Genomic DNA, 26,717 nt, shown 5'->3' with positions numbered 1-26,717 from the left:
TCTGATTTTAAAATGTAAAATTTAATTTTTGTTTAACTTATTGATATTTCCATTATCTTTATAATTAAAATATAAATAAGAGAATCAGATTTTATCTCAGCTGATTCGATTTTCGTTGACTTTTAAAAATGCATTTAAAAATTAAATTTTAAACGCATACACAATGTATACTCCTCCGAGCTCTCCTTTCCCTCTTTCTCGCGATCCGATATAAAAATCTCTTTCATGGCCAGATATAAATCTTAAACGACGTCAATCTAATTCGATCGTAGGCGTCCAGTGCGGGATTAACAGATAATACGTTGCATCATTTCGACGATTAGGATTATCCGTGAGGATTTGGCTTCGTGAACTCAAATACTGATAGCAGCGTATATCGTCGATATTAATGCAAATGGGAAATTGATACTCAAATATTGATGATTCGGTCAAGCAGCCTCGAGAGTGCCTAAGATTTCCGCATTGCGAAAAATGTAACTACAATATAAGTGCGATACAAGTGTAAACTATTTTTCTTCAAGTATTAAATATCGCGAGATATTTTTGGTACCATTTTTAGATCGATAACTATTGACATTTCTTCGATAACATATTTATATAATGTGATAGCTTTATAAGCTTACATATTTTTTTAAATTCGAGATTTTAATTCTTTAATTCTGTTTTGATCAGCATATTTTTATGCATTTTTTACAAGTTAAATAAGTTCAACTTAAATATATTTAAGAAAAGTACGGAAAAATACGGAAACCAGTGAAAAAGGGAGAGCGAAAGCAAGAGAGAGAAAGAGAAATTAAATTTTTTTTACTTTTTTATATTTCAATGATATTTCAAAATTTTAATAGATTCTGAGATAAAAAAGAATGCACACGAGAATTTAAATGTATTTAGCTGATCTTACTATGCAATAAAGCTGCTAATAAAGCAACGTGGTTTCTTGCAAAATGATATAGGATTTTTTAGTTCAGTTTAGCGAGATCTACTCATGGATTTACTTCGTTGCGAGATACCGGAAACACCCTGTATATGTATGTAACTGAGTAAAATAAACACACGTAAATATATAATCAACATCTATGTATTAAATTTGTAATACAGAAAAGTAATACAATATAATATGTAATATGATATAATATTTAAAATATTCATAATATGAATTATATTGTAATATAATATTTTTATAAAATATTATATAATACAATATTTATGCAATATTTATGCAATATTATACAATACAATATTTTTAATATTATATTGTACAACTAATATTATATTGATTAAATACAATTAATATTTAATTAAATAATTAAACAATTATTATCTTTTATATGACATTAGTGAATAATTAAGTATATACATTTATAAATATTATCACAATTATTTATGCTGTATTTATTATTTCAAAACACTTAATGTCTTAGAAATATAGTTAATCAATTATGTGAATAAGGACCGAAAATATTTTATCTGTTTTTCGATCTCCAACAAGCGTGTTCCCATCTTGTATTCAACATTAGAAATGATTGAATTTTCCAGTTCCTTTTTTACAAATTCCATTATCTAAAATGGATTATTTTAATAATTATTATCAATAAATGATTTCGTATTTAATAACTGTACTGTCACACATACAGAGTATCATTATGAGCAGAATTGTAGAAAAATATTATATAAAATATATAACAATTATAGTGAAAAGTAAATTTTAAAATAAAAATTAAAAAAATGTATAAATTTGATTTATTTAAAATTTACCTCGTCCAACTGTTCCTTAGAATACGCATTGTTAATTATAACAATTAATGTTACAATCTCACTGACTCTCCTATGAAAAAATATAAGAACAATATTATAACTATTTCGTACAATAAATCTTCACATCTATGTGTAGTATACCTTTATTAAATAATATTGTCACCTGTGTCTTATTATTCTGTAATTATTTAATAAACTTGTAAGCATATATTTAGCATGCTTTTCAATGACAGAAAGAAAAATATTAGCAGTTAAGGCATAAGCTCGCTCTATCGGTTCAAGTTGAAAATAAGATGGATTATACCAAAGTTTTATTAAAATTTCTGATAATTTTATTTCTAAATAATTGATTATAATTTCAGAATTTTTACTGTAAGCCAGACATTCTATATATAAAATTGTATTATCTCCTTCCATGTAATCATTAAAAACTTTATTCCATGTATCACGATCTGCCGTCTTCAAACCATTGCAATATGTCCACCTCTTCCATCCAGGCAAAATTCTGCAGTAGACAGTCCAGAAAAGAAATAAAAATCTTTAACGAAATTGTGTTAATAGTTTCTTTAGTGTTTTATAAATAATTTTTGAAATAAGTGATAACTCATTTTCTCAAACATATGCAGAATATAAAAAAATAATCCTAGAAAAAGAATAAAATATTATGAAAAGAATTACTTGTTTTCTTTAGGATTTGCTAGATGCCATTTCAAATGATGCTTAGACTTTTCTTCGCAAGGATTTTCATTTATAATACACTCCCACTTTGCGAGTTCTTGTTTTAAGCATTTAGCATGATCGCTGATGTGACTTTCGTCATACAGATTCCAATAATTAGATCTAAAATTCTGCATAAAATCAAACCTTAGCACTCCCTAAAATTTAATAAGTATCATTATATTTAGTTTATTTATTATTTACAAGAACAAATGTAATGTACGCGCAAACAAACATTTCTATTAGATAATTTTCTTTTATATTTCTTTAATATTTATGTGACTTCGTAGCATCAACACCATAATAATCAAATTTACCAATTTCTCATTTGTGTGCGATAATTGTGTATATATTTTATCATCTAAATAGGTATGGATTTTATATGATCTAATGGATTCTTAACATAGATATATCGATATACAAAGTGTTTCATAAGATTGTGCTAACGCTCGTGAGTGGATAAAACGCAATAAACTCAACACAAAGGTCCTTTACCATTTTGCAATTTTCGCATTAATTTATTGAAATATTAATTAAAAATGTGAATAAACGCACGTTTCGGGAGGCTAGATCGTAAGATATGCGCGGTAGGTGTGTCAGCGGCGAGTATCGCATAGCCATGAAAATACAAGAGTCGAGGTACGCGCGATCATATTTTACGAGACACTCTGTATATATATTTTAGTCTGTGCATATTGATGTATCGATTGATGTATCGATTTTGATATATGATGAGTTATTTTCTTAATTTAAATCTGTGCATATCAAATATAGGTTTTAAGTATTTTAAACTTTAAATATCAAATTCTTTTATAAAACAAGCATTTACAAGTGGATTATTATATATTAAATTATTATGTGTTGTATAATGTAAAGAAATTATCTTAAAATTATATAAGTCAATTTCTCTGGAAAATGTTTGTATATTTTTAACAGCGTAAACTTCGAATACTACGGAAGAAAATTAATATAAGAAAGATAATTGTGTTATATACTGTGTTCTATAATTTCCTAAAACTAATTAAATATTAATTACACAATTGATCATCAATTATCATGTAAATACTAATGTATTATTATTATAGAAAAATAACTTGATTAAATATTCAAAATTTATATGATTGTATTAAATATAAAGAAAAAATATATAACATAAATATGTAACATAAGCGCCTCTTGAATTTAAATTTCTGAATTTTGATACAAAAAATTGAATATTATTGTATAATCAATTTTTTTGTTTAACTCACTACATATATCTATTTTTAGAAAATTCATTATTATGTTACGAAATTGTTATATTATATGGATAATTATCATAATGGATATTTTATAAGAAAACTGTTTATATATATATATATATATATATATATATATATGTGTATATATGTATATATACCTTGAATTCAGGATAAATATCCAAGAATGGGAAGATATTCGACAAAAATTCAAATGCTTTGAACATAGGATACCATGCTATATAATCTCTTTCCTGTCCCAAATAAGAAGCGAGTTCCCAAAATATGGAGAATTCAAGTTTCTTCTCTATCGCAAAATGAAGCGCGTCATTGATGATTTGCGCTCGATTGAGAACATGTATATTATTATATTTTTCAGAATTTAAGTATTGTGCAATTTTTCGCCAGTTCACAATATCATAGTTGACGCGATAGTATCCTGTTATAAAATAAATTACTTTTGTCGATTATTAAATACTTGGAAATTATATATATTAATTAAACGTATTCTTCGAGAGATATTAAAGATATTTCGATTATAATAAATAAATTTAATATATTATTATAATTACAGATGTTTACATCTTCCGTTTTTATTATTTAACATAAAAACTGTATCAGGAATTCTACATATTACAGCAAGAAATCAAAATTTCAAATATATTGGTAAAATTTCAATATTCTTGTAATATCTTTATATCTTATATATGTATACTTGAAATTATATACAATATAATTGTAAATTTATTATTATATAATAGGCAATATAGATGTAAATTATTATTCATTATTTACCAGCTTGTTGTAGATTGAAAATAATCCATTGATTATTCTCATGAAAGAAAAATTCAAATTTTGAATGCCATGGTGTTAACCAAATATTTGTCCAAGTTATGGTAAAATTGGGATTCGACTCCGTAGCATAAGTAACAGGTATATAATATTGTTTCTCTAATTTGTTGTAAAATTGTACCGATACAGTTACAAGATACGTAGAATAATTTCGCGTCACCTCCAACACGGAAGGATATCTCTGCATAATCCACGAATCTATCGTGTTTCTTATATCAAATTTATAATTGAAATTCAATTCAAACATGGCAAATCTCACAGCATTCCATAAATCAACAGAAGTTGTTGCTTCAGGCTCATCTAATCTATAAGATTTAACATTATAATAATTTTAACACTATATTAAAATTGATAAATAAATAATAAGAAAAAAAATCATAATTTACACATAATTTGTTTTCGTATTTTAATCTATAATGTGACTCCTACAGAGATAGAAATTTATGAACTTTAATATAATTGTATATTCTATATATATATATATATATATATATATATATATATATATATATTTTCTTATTAGTATATATTAATATATATTTATAAGTAATTATGTCAGCATTTATCGTGACTGAATAAATAATAATTTTAATTTTTATATTACAAAGATTTTAGAGAATTTATATTCTATGTTTGTAAAACTAGATTCTCGAAATCATTTAATTTGCATTATTTGTTATGTAGAAAATATGAATATCTATTATATATTTATTAAGAAAAAAGTTGAAATTCAATCAACAAAAATTTATAAATATAAAATAGCGGTATAAATTTAAGCTTTGAAATATCTATGTCTTTTAAACATTAAAAAAACTAGAAATATATTATTAAATTTATTTTATATTTTATATTTTGATTTTCTTTTCCTCTATGATGTATATTATTACATTACAATACATTATACTTACTGATTATCCAAATATTTAATGAATCCCTTTGAAAATATATGAATTGGTAATATTCGTTCTAACATGCGCCATATAATGGATCCTATAATGTTTAAAAAAAAAAAATTTAATATATTTAAAATCCCTTTACTGAAATGTGCAATAAAGGTTTGTCAATATATTTGTAACTAATAAAACTAAATATATCACACACAAAATTTGTGCAATTAAATCAAAGTAAGTAGCTATAAAAAATTGTTAAATTCATTTCAACGAAAAAATTTGTAATAGTAGATAAATAGTGAATGACTAAAAATTTGTTAAAAATAATAAATTAGACAATTATGAGGAATCAGTTAATTTTATATTTTATTACAATTTTTTGAAATCTTAGATAAACATGTATAGTTATAATTTAAAAAAAATTACACATTATAAAATTATCCAAAAATTATATAAAAATTTAATTTTAAAGTTAGATATTATTACGTTATTGCAAATATTATAAAAAGATATATTAAATTTTCCAAATGAAGGGGCTTGCACAGTTCCTTCTATGGAAATTGAAATTCGAAGAAATTTGAATATTGATTGAATTTGCTGAATTTTGGAAATAAATAGTTTACGTGAAAACACAATAAAAATTTAAAAAATGTCAAAATAAATGTGATAAGGTTCATGAAGTGGTTTCGTCACTACAAATATTCAAATATCGAAATAAGGCGTTATTTCAATATTATTAAGGAAAAGTAAATAATATATTAAATAAAGTAAATAATATATTAGAATGCCATACACATTTTTATTAATACATTTTCCTAATATATTTACATGGAAAAAATGTGTGTGTAGCAGCATCGCCGCTGTCGTCGCCATAACATGCTATTTGATATTTGATAAAATATAATTAGTTAAAAGCATAGTTATTATATAGGTTTTCCCTAAGTCTCCCCCTTCAGATGGAAGAGGGATACAACTTCCCTATTTGCTTTAAAAGACCAACCTCTCAAAATAATTAAACACCTGTTTCATGATTTTTCGTAATTTTTGAACCGTTTCTGAAACATAGTGGATGGGAAATTTATGTACACCCTATATATACATTTATGTACATATTTTCCACGTAAATATAATATATATTAATAAAAGTAATCAACTGTGTGTGATTCTACTCAATAATACATTATTTATTTTCCCTCAGTAGTAATGAAATAACGCCTTATTTCGACATTTGAACGCTTGTAGCGATGAAATGGCTCTATCAAATCGATATCGCGATTAATGTGACTTTTGATTTGCCACAAACTATTTATTTTCAGAGTTTCTGCAAATTTCACCAAACTTCAAAATTCATTTTCCATAAGAATCGTACGAGGACTTTTGTTTATAAAGTGATCTCATTTTTTATGAAATTAACATTGAGAAATTTATAATTATTTAATTGTTTAATTATGCAGTGTTATACGCATACCTTTGATATGGGAAAGAGAAGACTGTATATAATTTTCAGGATAGCTTATATTATATTCTATAGTAGAATTTATAACAACATAAGTATTTAGATAGAGTAATTCATGTTGAACTTGAACTACAAACAAATCCATCATCCGGGAATTTGGCAGAGCCTAAAATCAATTCGATATAATCATAACTTATCATAAATAATCAAAAAGAAAAAGTTTTTGGTACATATCAAAATTAGCTTATTATATGCTGTTGTTAAAAATAAAGTTTGTATGTGTGTTTGTGTGTGTAAATTTTTCTGCGATAATTTTCATACAAAAACATATACATATTTAGCTCTTATTAAATTTCTTTCACCGGCTTTCAAGAAATTATAGAGACTTGGATTCTTATCATTTCTTATAATTAAGAAATAAAACGGAATATTTGCACAAATATTTAACAATTATCTATATTGCTAAACTGTTAATCATTTGACTGCGTATTCAAATAGCGTTAGTAATAAAATAACCTTGTCGATAATGTATGATTGATAAAATATATTATATCCTTCGTTTAACAATGTATGAGGCCATAAGTAAGATGGTCTGAACAGATGTTTAACATATATTTGTACTATCCCACGTGCAATTAAGCGCGCAATTATCGTTTTGTATGCGACAGGATCTAATTCTTCATTATAAGTGATATCTGCTTCTCTAAAAATAATTATACTTACATGTATGACAAATTTTGGATATTAATATAATTTCTTGGTGTAAATAGATTACAATATAATATGTAATTAAAATAGTTTTTAAAATATATCTATATTTTTAACTATATATATTACCGATAAAAAATGAAACCAAAAGTCTGTTCGATTTCATTTTGTAAATCCGGGATTACGACATGATCCATTTTGCTCTCAAATGAAACAGAGGCCTGCGCAAGTTTTCTTCTCCATATATTCCATCTACGCATGTATACACTAGCGGAAGAAATAACAGTTTTCGCAAATTCTAGATGCGGTTCCGATTGTGGTCTGAACCATATGGATGAACGAATTGTTGCATCATACGAGGGGATGATCTGATGATAAGGACCGGATATCAGAAATGCTACACTATCTATGGAGATCAAAGGAGTCTCGTGAAAATATGTCGATATCATATTATCGTTTATCAATTCAGTATCTCGTATCGGCATATTGGTCAAAGCTTTGTATTTTGGATGATGCATTATGGAAATATTAAAAGTAATTCTTAATTCTGGCTTGTCCCAATATGGAAATATTTGCTGTTTTTTCGTTTGATACCTTTCGTCTGATCCCTTTCTTCGCTGAATACCTGTTGCGATTAACCACCTACCGTATTTTAATGATATATTTTAGATAATGACTAATTTTAGATAATTGTAAGCGTAGAATGCAGAAATGTACAATTTGTTTTTGATATTTCATATATTCTTCTACTTACTCTATTTCTTCATGTTCGTTTATGTACGGAGTTCCGAAAGATTCCCTTACGATATTAATTGAGATTGCATACTCTATATACAGATCGTATATTCCACGCAACGAGACATCACCGAAATCGAGCACGACAATATCGTTTTTAATAAAATTTGTTGAATTTGTTTCATAAACCGTACCATTTTGATTTAATTTTGAGTACACTATAAATGCTCTATACGGTACATAAAAACTTATGTATCGTTTTGCATGAGAAATATTTAAAGTGATTATGCATACGCTATGGAGATAATTATTGTGTAACATTAACTTCATATTATAATGTGTCGGTAATATATAATCTGATACATTGCTTGATTTGTTGTTTAATACACTGCGCACTGCGATTTTCGATTCTTCATCGATTTCTACTCCTTTGATTTTTGATTCTTCATCATCCATAGAACTCGCTATTGCCATTATGGTTATGTATATTATACTACTATTTAATAATAGTTTTAAGAATGTCATGTTAAATTTCGTTTGGATATCTATAAAAAAACGTTCTTGCGTTAAAAACAAGGTTTACAAAGAGTATGCAATTCAATCGACTTTTGTGTGAAAAATCGTTCAAAAGAATTTACTAAGAAAAGTTTCATAAGAAAATACGATTAATTTAAAAAGAAATTAAAATAATACAGTTTAATAAATAAAGGAATGATTAGAAGAGGTAAATACTTAGATAAAACTTAGTGAAACGACATATGAAATATTTTTCTCGGATTTGAATATTAGGAGACAAACGGACGTATTTAGATAATTCCAATAGGACAAGCACAATAAACATAACTCTTATTTATTTCAATTTAGCTATCTTTAAGATTTCTTCCAGCGCAATTACATATTTCAGTATATATATATATATATATATATATATATATATATATATATATATATATGATATGAGCATTAAAATGTATGAGAAATGAAGGTATATTTTGAACAACGCGATTTTATACGTGATATGGACTGTATGTTTACTAACATGTTATTTTCAAGATCGATCTGTTCCTTAAGTAAGAAATATATTAAAAACATATAAACACTGAACGGAAATCAAATATCATCAAATATTTGAATTTTGATAATATAGCGATTTGTATCAAACATTCGAACAATATTCTAAAAACAATTATGTTAATATTTTTATAACACATCTTTTTGAATAAAATGTTACTTATTCATTATTTGTTATTCTTTCGTTCATTACACATTTAAATTAACGTATTCTACTTGGCCTAGATATTCATTATAAACAATATTTTAAAAACCAAACACAGGTAATATTATACGTTTTTAAGATAGATAATTTTATAGCTTAGATAATGAGATAGTATTTTATAGCTTAGATAATTTTATAGCAATAATATAAAATTAATTACACAATGATTTTATAATGTCAAAAAGAAATTTGGCTTATAAATTTTACATTTTCTATATGTCAAAATGCTATTACATCGAAACATGCTATTACAGTACAAACGTATATGTCTTCATTTCTATTAACTGTAATGTATGTAAAAGATAAAAATAATATTTACAATAAAATGAAGTCGATTTGAAAATTAAAGATAATGTCTTTTATAAAATAAAAGCGTTACCTGTTACTCCACACAATTTTGTATGCACATTTAAAGAAAGAAAGATAAATATTTTATTATATATTTAATGCCTTATCCTATTAGTTCAATCAGCCAGGTTTAATACCAGAGTTAACACCAAAAGCATTCAATCGCGAACTTATCGTTTCAAGAGGCTACCATAAACTGATGGCTCTGTTGGCATACCTAACAGGTATATAGAAGGTTATACGCAGGGCCGTCTTAACTGCGTGTACGAAGTGTGCATTGCACACGGGCGGCAGAATATAAGGGGCGGCAAATTTTGATTAACAATGTAATTTATTATAAAAGGAAAACCTTTCTCCCTCTCTCCCTCTCTCTCCCTCCCTCCCTCTCCCTCCCTCTCTCTTTCTCTCTCTCTCTCGACAGACACACACACACACACACACACACACACACACACACACACACACACACACACACACACACACACACACACACATATATATATATATATATATATATATATATGTATATATGTATATATTAATTTTTTTCTACACTATTATAGACATTGCCTTTTCGAAGGTTGAAGAACGATTTGAACACTTAAAAAATTTTCATGACTGGTTTGGGTTTTTAAATAATATAAAAGAATTTAATAAAGAAAATAAAGATATTAGACTGAAAACTTGCATGGACCTACAAATAAAATTGAGTGATCCTTCACTCGAAGAGTGTGATATTGATGATTGAGTGCGATAGAACTTAATAAGGAAATCGAAAATGTTTCAGTTTTCTTTGAAGATGAACTTAATGCTTTCGATGTATTGCAATTTATGTTAAAAAATGAATTAACTACAATATTTCCAAATTTAACAGTATTATTTAAGAATTTTACTGATCCTACCTGTAACAGTAGCTGCAGGAGAAAGATCTTCTTCTAAGCTCAAATTAATAAAAAGTTATCTGAGATCTTCAACGTGCCAAGAAAGACTCAATTCTTTAGCTATTTTAAGTATAGAGAATGAAATATTTGAAAGCTTATATACAGTGTGCTTATATACAGGTGTTTCAGACCATCCGTACCTCCCATTTAAAAACTAGAGAAGTGGTTATTTCAAAAAAGTAAAAACATTATCTTTATAAATCGGGTGCGCTCTATCAATTGGTATAAAGAAAACACATAGTTATTTTTAAGAAAAAAATATGTAATGGTTATTTGTAAATTACATACTTTTTCTTCGAAACAACTATATGTTTTCTTTACATCAATTGATTCCTCTCATTATTTTGTACGTAAAAGTATTAGGTAAGATAATCGAAAAATTAATATTTTACAAGACATTTTACGGCTTATGTAAAATTAAGAAATGATTTCAAGCCTCATAACTCGGTAAGTACTTTATGAAAACTAACTTAATTATAGTGTTTTGGAAAGCTCTCGAGATGAGCTACAAGAATATGTAATAAAAAATAGGGGGTTCCATTTAAAGAAATGCACTTCCGGTCTGAATCGCCTATTTCCGGCCGGAACCAGAAGTTGAAAATATCACCATTCGATAGAGATCACCCGATTTATAAAGAAAATGTTTTTACTTTTTTGAAATAACCACTTCTCTAGTTTTTAAATAGGTGGAACGGGTGGTCTGAAACACCCTGTATATATAAAAGACATTATTAAAGAATTTGCTAGTAAAAAAGTCCGAAAGGTAAATATTGATTTCAATAATTAAATTGATAAGTTAAATTATGTTTGTTTTTCTCGCTTTTTTGTTTAGTAATAATCATATACCTATATGTATATATATATATATATATATATATATATATATATATATAACCATAAGTAGATCTCCATAAACTAACTAAAAAGTCATGTACTATTTTGAAAAACATCACGTAAAATTTTGAGATATTAATTAAAGAAGATCGGCTAATACATGCAAGTATAAGCGCGATTATGATTCTTCAATTAATTTTCTCTCGCGAATGGTTTTCTAGAGAAATTGTCTTTAAAAGTCTTTCAAATAAAATTTTATACGAAAACGGAATAAAAAATCTAAAGAGGTATATACTTATTGACTTCTGATGCGTAAGATATCCTATGGTATGTATAACCAAGATTATATTTATATAACACTATGTATAACTAGGACTGTCTTAAGCATTAATGCAGTCTGTGTGCCAGCAAATAATTGTCGCTCCTCCTTTATTGGATTGGACAGGGCAGGAAAGACTTATTTCTATAGAGTCAATAAACAGCAATTTTATAGAACTTGAAGCATTTATTTAAATAGGTAAGTAAAATTATAGGTAAATAATGAAAAAATCATAATATATCTATGTATTATATATATATATATATATATATATATATATGTATATATATATGTTTTATATATATGTATTATATACCATAGGATATCTTACGCATCAGAAGTCAATAAGTATATACTTTTTTAGTTTTTATATTCCGTTTTCGTATAAAATTTTATTTGAAAGACTTTCAAAGACAATTTTTCTAAAAAACCATACGCGAGAGAAAATTAATTGAAGAATCATAATCGCGCTTATACTTGCATGTATTGGCCGATCTTCTTTAATTAATATCTCGAAATTTTACGTGGTGTTTTTCAAAATGGTATGACTTTTTAGTTAGTTTATCGAGATTTACTTATGGTTATTTTTGGCGGGAAATTGCACTGATACCCTGTATATATAGTTTACTTTTAATAAAATGTATATAAGCTAATAATTTAATTGGAATAATTAAATTCAAATAAACAATCTCATTAATACCAAGTGTATGTGAGTACGATTATTATTATACAAGATACAAAAGAAGATATATAACATCTTAAAGAAACTTGATAATACATATTACACAAGAAGTACGATAAGAAGGTAGGATAATTTCCAAATAGAGAAGAGAAATATATATTAAAAAAATACATATATAAAAAAAATTACAATTTCAGCAAAATTTAATTCGAATATAATGCACAATAATACAGTTGTTATGGATGACGATTCGGATGGGAGCATATTAGTGATTATTAATTTATTACAATATGGAAACCAGTTAAAAAGGGAGAGTGAAAGCAAGGGGGAAAAAAAGAAATTAAATTTTTTTTACTTTTTTACATTTCAATGATATTTCAATATTTTAATATATTCTGAGATATAAAAGAATTCACACGAGAGTTTAAATGTATTTATCTGATCTTACTATGCAATAAAGCTGCTAATAAAACAATACTTTAAAAAACTTTCATATTTTCTGCGAAATTTTTTCTATTTAAAAAAGAAGCATCTTTTAGAGCCGAGTTTTCTGTATAATTAATATTGTAGTATATGATTCAAATATATACAGTGTGTTTCCAGTATCTCCCAACAAAGTAAAACCATAAGTAGATCTCGCTAAACTGAACTAAAAAATCCTATATCATTTTACAAGGAACTATGTAAAATTTCGACATCTTATTTAAAAAAGATTAGCCAATGCGCGGGACTAGAAGAGCGCTGCGAGAAAGGTCGTCCCACTGTAACTAAATATTTTGTAATTTATATCTCGAAATTTTACGTGGTTTCTTGCAAAATGGTATAGGATTTTATAGTTCAGTTTAGCGAGATCTACTTATGGTTTTACTTTGTTCCGAGATACTGGAAACACCCTGTATATGTACGTATCTGTGTAAAATAAATACATGTAAATATATAATCAACATCTATGTATTAAATTTACAGAATAATACAGAAAAGTAATACAATATAATATGTAATATAATATAATATTAAAAATATACATAATATTCATAATATGAATTATATTGTAATGTAATATAATATTTTTATCCAATATTATACAATATAATATTTTTATACAATATTATACAATACAATATTTTTAATATTATATTGTACAATTAATATTATTGATAAAATACAATTAAACAATTATTAACTTTTATATGACATTAGTGAATAATTAAGTATATACATTTATAAATATTATCACAATTATTTATGCTGTATTTATAATTTCAAAACTCTTAATGTCTTAGAAATATAGTTATTCAATTATTGAATAAAGATCGAAAATATTTTGTCTGTTTTTCGATCTCCGACCAGCGTGTTCCCATCTTCTGTTCAACATCCGTAATTGAAATGATTGAACTTTTGAGCTCTTTTTTTACAAATTTCTTTATCTAAAATAGATTATTTTAATAATTATCATCAATAAATAATTTTTTATTTAATAATTACACTGTCACACATGAGATTATCATTATGAACAGAATTATAAAAAAATATTATATAAAATATATAACAATTATAGCGAAAAGTAAATTTAAAAATTAATTTTAAAAAATATAGAATTTTGATTTATTTAAAATTTACCTCGTGAAACTGTTCCTTAGAATACGCATTGTTAATTATAACAATTAATGTCACAATATTATTGATTTTCCTATGAAGAATAAAACAGTACATTCATAATTCATTCAATAAATCTTCATGTCTACGTGTAGTATATCTTTATTAAATAATATCGTTACCTATGTCTCATTATTTTGTAATTATTTAATAAACTTGTAAGCATGTACTTAGTATTCCTCTCAAGAACAGAAAGGAAAATATTAGCATTTAAGGCATAAGCTCGCTCTATCGGTTCAAGTTGAAGATGAGATTGATTATACAAAGGTTTTGAAATTTGTGGAATTATTAGAGTATTTGTGATAACTTCTAAATAATTGATTATAATTTCAGAATTTTTACTATAAGCCAAACATTCTAATATTTTATCATTTCTTTTCATGTAATCGTTAAAAACTTTATTCCATGTATCACGATCTGCAATTTTCAAACCATTACAATATGTCCACCTCTTCCATCCAGGCAAAAGTCTACAGAAGACAGTCCAAAAAAGAAATAAAAATCTTTTAACGAAATTGTGTTAATAGTTTCTTTAGTGTTTTATAAATAATTTTTGAAATAAGTGATAACTAATTTCTCAAACATATACAGAATATAAAAACATATTTCTATAAAAAGAATAAAATATTATGAAAAGAATTACTTGTTTTCTTTAGGATTTGCTAGATGCCATTTCAAATGACGCTTAGACTTTTCTTCGCAAGGATTTTCATTTATAATACACTCCCACTTTGCGAGTTCTTGTTTTAAGCATTTAGCATGATCGTTGATGTGACTTTCGTTATACAGATTCCAATAAATAGATCTAAAATTCTGCATAAAATCAAACCTTAGCACTCCCTAAAATTTAATAAGTATCATTATATTTAGTTTATTCATTATTTACAAGAACAAATATAATGTAAGCGCAAATAAACATTTTTACTAAATAATTTTCTTTATATTTCTTTAATATTTATGTGACTTCGTAGCATCAATACCATAATAACCAAATTTACCAGTTTCTTATTTGTGTGTGAATAATTGTGTGTATATTTCATAATCTAAGTATGTCTAAATAGGTATGGATTTTATATCATCTAATGGATTCTTAACATATACAGGGTGTCCCAGACCACTCGTATACTCCTTTTAAAATGAAAATAAATGGCTTTTATCAAAAATCGCGAACAATTTTTAAGTAAATCGGGTACGCTCTATCAAATGGTGATATTTTCAACTTTTGATTCCGACTGGAAATACGCCATCCGGATCGGAAGATGAATTTTTTTAGGGAAACATGGTAATTTTTATTATAGATTCGAATTGTACGTGAAAAAATAAGAAACTTTTGTATCAAACGTTTTTTCTGAAAGTGCCTCTGTCAATGTTAACATTTGAAGTTCATCACAGTTACTTTCAAGGTCAATTTTAAGATTGATAGAGGCGCTTTCAGAAAAAACGTTTAATACAAAAGTTTCTTATTTTTTTCACGTACAATTCGAATCTATAATAAAAATTACCATGTTTCCCTAAAAAAATTCATCTTCCGATCCGGATGGCGTATTTCCAGTCGGAATCAAAAGTTGAAAATATCACCATTTGATAGAGCGTACCCGATTTACTTAAAAATTGTTCGCGATTTTTGATAAAAGCCATTTATTTTCATTTTAAAAGGGGTGTACGGGTGATCTGGAACACCCTGTATATATCTATATTGATATACAAAGTGTTTCATAAGATTGTACTAATGCTTGTGAGTGAGTAGAACGCAATAAACTGAAAAGGAAGATCCTTTACCATTCTGCAATTTTCGCAAAACTTATTGAAATATTAATTAAAAATATGAATAAGCGCGCGTTTCGTGAGGCTAGATCGTAAGATATGTGCGGTAGATGTGTGATCAGCGGCGAGTGTCGCATAGCAATGAAAAAACAAGAGTCAAGGCACGCGCGATCAAGCTTTACCAGACACTCTGTATACATATTTTAGTCTATGCATATTAATATATCGATAATTTTGATCAGTTGTTTGCTTAATTTAAATCTGTGGCATATCAAATATAGATTTTAAGTATTTCAAACTTTAAATCAATTAATTTTTTTTATATAACAAGTATTTACAAGTGGATTATTATGTATTAGATTATTAAGTGTTATGAAATGTAACAAAATTATCTTAAAATTATAAGTCAATTTTTCTGTAAAATGTTTGTACATTTTTAATACCGTAAACATTCTAATACTATGGAAGAAAATTAATGTAAGAAAGATAATTATTATACTGTGTTCTATAATTTCCTAAAACATTCATTATTAATTACATAATTGATCATCAATTAGCATATAGATCCTAAAGTATTATTATTATAGGAAAACAACTTTATGAAAAATTCAAAATTTATAAAATGTGATTATATTACATTTAAAGAAAAAAAACATATGTAAGGTCCTTTTGAATTTAAATTTCTGACTTTTGAAACAAAATAGAAATAAATAATAATGTATAATTAATTTTTCGTTCAGCTTATTACATATATCTACTTTAAAAAAATTCATTATTATGATACGAAATCGTTATATTATGCAGAAATAAATGGTGTAATGGATGTCATTTTATAAAAAACTGTTTTTATATCTATTAATGTATACCTTGAATTCGGGATAAAAATCCAAGAATGGGAAGATATTCGACAAAATTTCAAATGCTTTGAACATAGGATACCATGCTATATAATCTCGTTCGTGTGCCAAATAAGAAGCGAGTTCCCAAAATATGGAGAATTCAAGTTTCTTCTCTATCGCAAAGTGAAACGCATCATTGATGATTTGCGCGCGATTGAGAACATGTATATTACTATATTCTTCAGAATTTAAGTATTGTGCAATTTTTCGCCAATTCGCAGTATCATAATTGACGCGATAATATCCTGTTATAAAGTTACTTTTGTCGATTATTAAATACTTTGAAATTATATATATTAATTAAACATATTTTTTCGAGATGTTAAAGATATTTCGATTATAATAAATTAAATATATTATTATAATTAGAGATGTTTACATCTTCCGTTTTTATTATTTAACATAAAGGATGTATCAGTGATACTACATATTACAGCAAGAAATCAAAATTTCAAATATATTGGTAAAATTTCAATATTCTTGTAATATCTTTATATATTATATATATACATACATACATATATATATATATATATATATATATATATATATATATATATATAGGGGAGACCGGGGACAAAAGTAACATTTTTTGTATTATAGGTCATTAATTAATTATCGTTAGAGATATAAAAAGAAGGATTATATGTTAAAAAACCCCATTTATTGCTCTATTATTATACCTATGTTTCAATCTCAAATGATAAATATTTAAAGAGTTATTATAGCTTTTCACAAGTACGTTGATTGTTACTTCCGTCCTGGGGGCCGGGAACGAAAGTAACATAGTCTGGGGATGAAAGTAACAGTTCTTATTTTTGGGAAAATAAAATAAATATGCCTTTTTTCAATTTAAGGCAACTTTTATTATAATCTTTTATTAAGCAAGATAACTTTTATTATAAATTTGTATTATATTATATTAAAATAAAAAATAAAAAAATATTTATTTTTATCATCTTTAAAAAACTTAAAAGAAATAATCTTCGTTAAGCAAAATAATTATAAGTAATATCATAAAATAATTATACTTAATATCACACCAGTTTGTACTTTTTTAAGTACAACTAAATAATAGTTTAATTCTAAATAATAGTGTAAAAATTGTATGATAACTACTTATACAAAAGAGATTGGTATCTATTCCGAATCACAATTATGGCATACGTAATAAGAATCGCCTTTGGTACAGTTATTATGGGACCAGCCCTTATACTTTAAGCATTGAAACATGTTACTTTCGTTCACAGAGTGTCGTGTTACTTTCGTCCCCAAACACATTTTTTAGAATAAAAGCATTATAACCTAAATATAATGTAAGACTTAGCCAAATCAACTATAAAAACTTATGAATACATTTTAGAAGAATACACCGGCAAATAATTACATCAATATATACATTTTAATTAGGCATAGATACAAAAAAACTAAAACAAGAAATACTTAGGTGAATAATGCAAATACACGAATTTCACTCCTGCATGTGCAACCGGCGCGATCGTTCTACAACAATTAACTGAAAAGGAAGAGAATGGGGGCGTACGCGTTTGATTATATAGTACAAATTATTCAACATATTGTGTAGTTTAGTAGGAGGCTTGTTACTTTCATGACGCTGTTACTTTTGTCCCCGGTCTCCCCTATATATATATATATATATATATATATATATATATATATATATATATATGCATATGTATGTATATGAATACCTGTTACAAACTTCTAGGGTATGTAGAGGGTTCAAAGTAGACTAACTTTTAATAAGGAACTCATAACCGGAAACGCACCGTTTGCGAGCTACAGACTGGAACTGTTGGTATGTTCAGTATTAGGAATAATTCTCATAATAACTTTATTTGCTTACATTACACTACAAAAATGTTTAGCAATGTCAAAACAGATGACTACAATAATTGCTCATAATGACGACCACCAACTTCGATGCAAGCATTGCACCTGCGAAGCATGTTCTGGTACACTCTTTCCAAAATATTAGGCGTCTTTTGGATTTCTCGTTGTCATTATGAGCAATTATTGTAGCCATCTGTTTTGACATTGCTAAACATTTTTGTAGTGTATTTTTGTAATGTTACATTTACTCTAATGTAACTCTGTAATTTTACTCTACAAGTTTGTAACAGATATTCATTAACATCCTGTGTTTATATGTATATATATATGTATATATATATATATATATATATATATATATATATATGTATGTGTGTATGTATGTATGTATGTATGTATGTATGTATGTATGTGTAACAATTGAACAATTCTGAGAATTTGGATATGCAATTTAGTGCAAACATAAAATGACTTCGACTACAAACATTATATATATATATATATATATATATATATATATATATATATATATACTTGAAATTATATACAATATAATTGTAAATTTATTATTATATAATAAGCAATATAGATGTAAATTTATCATTCATTATTTACCAGCTTGTTGTAAATTGAAAATAAGCCATTGATTATTCTCAAGAAAGAAAAATTCAATTTTTGAATGCCATGGTGTTAACCAAATATTCGTCCAAGTTATGGTAAAATTGGGATTCGACTCCGTAGCATAAGTAACAGGTATATAATATTGTTTCTCTAATTTGTTGTAAAATTGTACCGATACAGTTACAAGATACGTAGAATAATTTCGCGTCACCTCCAACACGGAAGAATATCTCTGCATAATCCACGAATCTATCGTGTTTTTTATATCAAATTTATAATTGAAATTCAATTCAAACATGGCAAATCTCACAGCATTCCATAAATCAACAGAAGTTGTTGCTTCAGGATCATCTAATCTATAAGATTTAACATTATAATAATTTTGACACTATAATAAAATTGATAAATAAATAGATAATAAGAAAATAATAAGAAAAAAAATCATAATTTACACATAATTTATTTTCGTATTTTAATCTATAATGTAACTCCTACAGAGATAGAAATTTATGAACTTTAATATAATTGTATATACATATATATATATATATATATATATATATATATATATATATATTCTTATTAGTATATATTAATATATATTTATTAGTAATTATGTCAGCATTTATCGTGACTGAATAAATAATAATTTTAATTTTTAGATTACAAAGATTTTAGAGTATTTATATTCTATGTTTGTAAAACTAGATTCTCGAAATCATTTAATTTGAATTATTTGTTATTTAGAAAATACGAATATCTATTATATATTTATTAAGAAAAAAGTTGAAATTCAATCTTAACAAAAATTCATAAATATAAAATAGCAGTATAAATTTAAGCTTTTAAATATCTATGTCTTTTAAACATTAAAAAACTAGAAATATATTATTAAATTTATTTTATATTTTATATTTTGATTTCCTTTTCCTCTATGATGTATATTATTACATTACAATACATTATACTTACTGATTATCCAAATATTTCATGAATCCCTTTGAAAATATATGAAGTGGTAATGTTCGTTCTAGCATGCGCCATATAATGGATCCTATAATGTTTAAAAGAAAAAAAATTAAATATATTTAAAATCCCTTTACTGAAATGTGCAATAAAGGTTTGTGAATATATTTGTAACAAATAAAACTAAATATATCACACACAAGGAAAAGTAAATAGTATATTAAATAAAGTAAATAATATATTAGAATGTCATACACAGTTGATCATTTTTATTAATACATTTTACTAATATATTTACATGGAAAAAATGTGTGTGTAGCAGCATCGTCGCTATCATCGCCATAACATGCTATTTGATATTTGATAAAATATAATTAGTTAAAAGTATAGTTATTATATAGGTTTGTCCTAAGTTTCCCTCTTCAGATGGGAGAGGGATACAACTTCTCTAATTGTTTTAAAAGACTAGCCTCTCATAATAATTAAACACCTGTTTCATGATTTTTCGCAATTTTTGAACCGTTTTTGAAATATAACATATGTATAAGAAGTTTATGGACACCCTATATATACATTTATGTACATATTTTTTACGTAAATATAATATCTATATATTAATAAAAGTAATCAACTGTGTGTGATTCTACTCAATAATACATTATTTATTTTCCCTTAGTAGTAATGAAATAACGCTTTATTTTGACATTTGAACGCTTGTAGCGACGAAATGGCTCTATCAAACGATATCGCGGTTAATGTAACTTTTGATTTGTCACAAACGATTTATTTCCAGAGTTTCTGCAAATTTCACCAAACTTCAAAATTCAATTTCCATAAGAATCGTACAGAGTCTTTTGTTTATAAATGACTTTTGTCATTTTCTATGAAATTAACATTCGGAAATTTATAATTATTTAATTGTTTAAATATGCAATATTATACGCATACCTTTGATTTGAGAAAGAGAAGACTGTAAATAATTTTCAGGATAACTATTATCTATAGTAGAATTTATAACAACATAAGTATTTAGATAGAGTAATTCATGTTGAACTTGAACTACAAACAAATCCATCATCCGGGAACTTGGCAGAGCCTAAAATCAATTCGATATAATCATAACTAATCATAAATAATCAAAAAGAAAAAGTTTTTGGTACATATCAAAATTAGCTTATTATATGCTATTGTTAAGAATAAAGTTTGTATGTGTGTTTGTGTGTGTAAATTTTTCTGCGATAATTTTTATACAAAAACATACATATATAGTTCTTATTAAAGAATGACCGCAAAAATCTCCCGTTTCGTGGACCTCGAGTTTTGATACGATTTTGGTGGTAAATGATTGTATATCATTAAATATTCATCCCCTAAAAATTTCGAATTGAGCATACCTTTTATTGCTGAGATATGAAGGGTTGAAGTTGGTAGTATTCACGAAGGGTACGCCATTTTACACGTTCAACACAAGATACTTTAAGATTATTCACAATTTTGACTTAAACGTCGATTTGAGGTCACGATAAATTAGTCTTCTAACAGATAAACAAATCTTATCTGAAACATTTTTTGATATGAGAAATAACCGCGAGGTATTTTGTGTTGAACGGATAAAATGGCATACCCTTCATTGATGTATAGTGACCAATTTAACCCCTCATATCTCAGTAATAAAGATATGCTCAATCTGAAATTTTCAGAAGATTGATGTTCCATGATGTACAATTATTTACCTCCAAAATCGACTCAAACTTCGATGTCCACGAAACGGGCGATTTTAGGCCTGTTTTTGCGGTCATTCTTTCTTTCACCGGATGTCTAGAAACTTTAGAGCCTTGGATTCTTATCATTTCTTATAATTAAGAAATAAAACAGAATATTTGTACAAATATTTAACAATTATCTACATTGCTAAACTGTTAATCATTTGACTGCGTATTCAAATAGTGTTAGTAATAAAATAACCTTGCCGATAATGTATGCTTGACAAAATATATTAAATCCTTCGTTTAAACATGTATGAGACCATAAGTAAGTTGGTCTGAACAGATTTCTAATATATTTTTGTACCATTTGACGTGCAATTAAGCGCGCAATTATCGTTTTGTATGTGACAGGATCTAATTCTTCATTATAAGTGATATCTGCTTCTCTAAAAATAATTATACTAATATATATGAAAAATTTTGGATATTAATATAATTTCTTATGTAAATAGATTAGAATATAATATGTAATTAAAATAGTTTTTAAAATATATCTATATTTTTAATAATATATATTACCGATAAAAAATGAAACCCAAAGTCTGTCCGATTTCATTTTGTAAATCCGGGATTACAACATGATCTACTTTGCTCTCAAATGAAACAGAGGTCCGCCCAAGTTCTCTCCTCAAAATATTCCAATTACGAATGTATTCACTAGCGGAAGAAATAACAGTTTTCGCAAATTCTAGATGCGGTTCCGATTGTGGTCTGAACCATATGGATGAACGAATTGTTTCATCATCCGAGAGGATGATCTCATGAAAACCGGATACCAGAAATGCTACACTATCTATGGAGATCAAAGGAGTCTCGTAAAAATATGTCCATATCATATTATCGTTCGTCAATTCAGTATCTCGTATCGGCATATTTGACAAAGCTTTGTATTTTGGATGATGCATTATGGAAATAATAAAAGTAATTCTTAATTCTGGCTTGTCCCAATATGGAAATATTTGCTGTTTTTTCCTTTGATAGCTGTTTCTTCGCTTGCTAACTGTTGCGATTAACCACCTACCGTATTTTAATGATATATTTTAGATAATGACTAATTTTAGATAACTGTAAGCGTAGAATGCAAAAATGTACAATTTGTTTTTGATATTTCATATATTCTTCTACTTACTCTATTTCTCCATCTTTATTTATGTACGGAGTTCCGAAAGACTCTCTTGCGATATTAATTGGGATTATAAAGTCTATATACAGATCGTACAGTCCACACAACAAGACATCACCGAAATCGAGCAAAACAGTATTGTTTTCACCACGACTTATGTTTTTTGTTTCATAAATCCTGCTATTAATTTTCCTTAATGTCGATTCTATTATACGCATTGAATCCGGTGCATAAATACTTATGTATTGTTTTGCATAAGAAATATTTAAAGTGACTTTGCATTCGCTATAGAGATAATCATTGTGTAACATTAACTTCATATGATAACGTAACGGAAATATATAATCTGATATATTGCTTGATTTATTGTTTAATACACTGCGGAAGGTTTTCGATTCTTCATCGATTCCTTTGATTTTTGATTCTTCATCATCTACAGGACTCGCTATTGCCATAATGGCAAGGTATATTATACTATTACTTAGTAATAGTTTTAAGAATGTCATGTTGAATTTCACTCGGATATCTATAAAAAAACGTTCTTGCGTTAAAAACAAGGTTTACAAAGAGTATGCAATTCAATCGACTTTTGTGTGAAAAATCGTTCAAAAGAATTTACTAAGAAAAGTTTCATAAGAAAATACGATTAATTTAAAAAGAAATTAAAATAATACAGTTTAATAAATAAAGGAATGATTAGAAGAGGTAAATACTTAGATAAAACTTAGTGAAACGACATATGAAATATTTTTCTCGGATTTGAATATTAAGAGACAAACGGACGTATTTAGATAATTCCAATAGGACAAGCACAATAAACATAACTCTTATTTATTTCAATTTAGCTATCTTTAAGATTTCTTCCAGCGCAATTACATATTTCAGTATATATATATATATATATATATATATATATATATATATATATATATATATATATATATATGATATGAGCATTAAAATGTATGAGAAATGAAGGTATATTTTGAACAACGCGATTTTATACGTGATATGGACTATATGTTTACTAACATGTTATTTTCAAGATCGATCTGTTCCTTAAGTAAGAAATATATTAAAAACATATAAACACTGAACGGAAATCAAATATCATCAAATATTTGAATTTTGATAATATAGCGATTTGTATCAAACATTCGAACAATATTCTAAAAACAATTATGTTAATATTTTTATAACACATCTTTTTGAATAAAATGTTACTTATTCATTATTTGTTATTCATTCGTTCATTACACATTTAAATTAACGTATCCTACTTGGCCTAGATATTCATTATAAACAATATTTTAAAAACCAAACACAGGTAATATTATACGTTTTTAAGATAGATAATTTTATAGCTTAGATAATGAGATAGTATTTTATAGCTTAGATAATTTTATAGCAATAATATAAAATTAATTACACAATGATTTTATAATGTCAAAAAGAAATTTGGCTTATAAATTTTACATTTTCTATATGTCAAAATGCTATTACATCGAAACATGCTATTACAGTACAAACGTATATGTCTTCATTTCTATTAACTGTAATGTATGTAAAAGATAAAAATAATATTTACAATAAAATGAAGTCGATTTGAAAATTAAAGATAATGTCTTTTATAAAATAAAAGCGTTACCTGTTACTCCACACAATTTTGTATGCACATTTAAAGAAAGAAAGATAAATATTTTATTATATATTTAATGCCTTATCCTATTAGTTCAATCAGCCAGGTTTAATACCAGAGTTAACACCAAAAGCATTCAATCGCGAACTTATCGCTTCAAGAGGCTACCATAAACTGATGGCTCTGTTGGCATACCTAACAGGTATATAGAAGGTTATACGCAGGGCCGTCTTAACTGCGTGTACGAAGTGTGCATTGCACACGGGCGGCAGAATATAAGGGGCGGCAAATTTTGATTAACAATGTAATTTATTATAAAAGGAAAACCTTTCTCCCTCTCTCCCTCTCTCTCCCTCCCTCCCTCTCCCTCCCTCTCTCTTTCTCTCTCTCTCTCGACAGACACACACACACACACACACACACACACACACACACACACACACACACACACACACACACACACACACACATATATATATATATATATATGTATATATGTATATATTAATTTTTTTCTACACTATTATAGACATTGCCTTTTCGAAGGTTGAAGAACGATTTGAACACTTAAAAAATTTTCATGACTGGTTTGGGTTTTTAAATAATATAAAAGAATTTAATAAAGAAAATAAAGATATTAGACTGAAAACTTGCATGGACCTACAAATAAAATTGAGTGATCCTTCACTCGAAGAGTGTGATATTGATGATTGAGTGCGATAGAACTTAATAAGGAAATCGAAAATGTTTCAGTTTTCTTTGAAGATGAACTTAATGCTTTCGATGTATTGCAATTTATGTTAAAAAATGAATTAACTACAATATTTCCAAATTTAACAGTATTATTTAAGAATTTTACTGATCCTACCTGTAACAGTAGCTGCAGGAGAAAGATCTTCTTCTAAGCTCAAATTAATAAAAAGTTATCTGAGATCTTCAACGTGCCAAGAAAGACTCAATTCTTTAGCTATTTTAAGTATAGAGAATGAAATATTTGAAAGCTTATATACAGTGTGCTTATATACAGGTGTTTCAGACCATCCGTACCTCCCATTTAAAAACTAGAGAAGTGGTTATTTCAAAAAAGTAAAAACATTATCTTTATAAATCGGGTGCGCTCTATCAATTGGTATAAAGAAAACACATAGTTATTTTTAAGAAAAAAATATGTAATGGTTAATAGTAAATTACATACTTTTTCTTCGAAACAACTATATGTTTTCTTTACATCAATTGATTCCTCTCATTATTTTGTACGTAAAAGTATTAAGATAAGATAATCGAAAAATGAATATTTTACAAGATATTTTACGGTTTATGTAAAATTAAGAAATTATTTCAAGCCTCATAACTCAAAAAGTACTTAACGAAAAGGTACTTAATTATAGTGTTTTGGAAAGCTCTCGAGATAAGCTACAAGAGTGTGCAAAAATATATAGGGTGTTCCATTTAAAAAAATTGAAGTGACCTTCACGTGACCTTCAAATGATTCTTCAGTGTCAAACCAATGATACCATCTTATGGCCCCCTCGAAACCATAAAACTTTTGTCTGAAACATTTTTCTCTAAAATGCTTTGTTTCCGAAATAATTGCGTGCGTTTATTAAAATGGCTCACCCTGTATATATATATAATATAAGCATTAAAATGTGTGAGAAATGAAGGTATATTCTGAAAA

General features: G+C 26.3%; 2 protein-coding genes across 3 annotated transcripts; both read right to left on the bottom strand.

Annotated features, from left to right (window-relative positions):
* Positions 1-1,327: 1,327 nt before the first annotated feature.
* On the bottom strand, positions 1,328-10,145 carry LOC145975230 (aminopeptidase N-like). Of its 2 annotated transcripts, XM_083105568.1 has the most exons (12): positions 10,007-10,145; positions 8,371-8,896; positions 7,746-8,258; positions 7,425-7,611; positions 6,921-7,074; positions 5,471-5,552; positions 4,506-4,867; positions 3,872-4,149; positions 2,434-2,630; positions 1,919-2,260; positions 1,756-1,825; positions 1,328-1,560 (listed from the first exon to the last, which is right to left on the bottom strand). In XM_083105568.1, exons 2-12 carry the CDS (start codon positions 8,874-8,876, stop codon positions 1,438-1,440), a joined length of 2,814 nt encoding a protein of 937 aa, XP_082961694.1. In that variant the 5' UTR covers positions 8,877-8,896; positions 10,007-10,145; the 3' UTR covers positions 1,328-1,437. The 2 variants fall into 2 exon arrangements, with proteins under 2 accessions (XP_082961694.1, XP_082961695.1); XM_083105569.1 differs by lacking the exon at positions 1,328-1,560 and having other exon boundaries at positions 1,767-1,825; positions 1,897-2,260.
* A 3,868-nt stretch (positions 10,146-14,013) lies between these two features.
* On the bottom strand, positions 14,014-25,065 carry LOC145975229 (aminopeptidase N-like). Its single transcript, XM_083105567.1, has 12 exons — positions 25,049-25,065; positions 23,407-23,926; positions 22,797-23,294; positions 22,477-22,663; positions 21,460-21,607; positions 20,518-20,599; positions 19,540-19,901; positions 17,038-17,315; positions 15,051-15,247; positions 14,530-14,877; positions 14,372-14,441; positions 14,014-14,178 (listed from the first exon to the last, which is right to left on the bottom strand). Exons 2-12 carry the CDS (start codon positions 23,904-23,906, stop codon positions 14,047-14,049), a joined length of 2,802 nt encoding a protein of 933 aa, XP_082961693.1. The 5' UTR covers positions 23,907-23,926; positions 25,049-25,065; the 3' UTR covers positions 14,014-14,046.
* Between the last annotated feature and the right edge of the window lie 1,652 nt (positions 25,066-26,717).

The sequence above is a fragment of the Camponotus vicinus genome, unplaced genomic scaffold, assembly GCF_025532165.1.
Source record: "Camponotus vicinus isolate PSW18456_S1 unplaced genomic scaffold, iyCamVici1.0 SCAF_7, whole genome shotgun sequence".
In the NCBI taxonomy this organism is placed as follows: Eukaryota; Metazoa; Arthropoda; class Insecta; order Hymenoptera; family Formicidae; genus Camponotus; species Camponotus vicinus.
Note: the sequence above shows the minus strand (reverse complement) of the source record. Positions and strands in the feature narration are given on the sequence as shown.

Bases quoted from the DNA above. Each gene is read 5' to 3' on its own strand.
- LOC145975230 (XM_083105568.1), bottom strand. From the start codon at position 8,876: ATGACATTCTTAAAACTATTATTAAATAGTAGTATAATATACATAACC. The intron at 5,553-6,920 runs GTATGCGTATAA...TAAACATTATAG, and splicing joins TTCTCTTTCCCATATCAAAG to GATCCATTATATGGCGCATG. The intron at 2,261-2,433 runs GTAATTCTTTTC...TGTCTACTGCAG, and splicing joins GCAAATCCTAAAGAAAACAA to AATTTTGCCTGGATGGAAGA.
- LOC145975229 (XM_083105567.1), bottom strand. From the start codon at position 23,906: ATGACATTCTTAAAACTATTACTAAGTAATAGTATAATATACCTTGCC. The intron at 20,600-21,459 runs GTATGCGTATAA...TAAACATTATAG, and splicing joins TTCTCTTTCTCAAATCAAAG to GATCCATTATATGGCGCATG. The intron at 17,316-19,539 runs GTAAATAATGAA...ACTTTATAACAG, and splicing joins TTTCAATTTACAACAAGCTG to GATATTATCGCGTCAATTAT.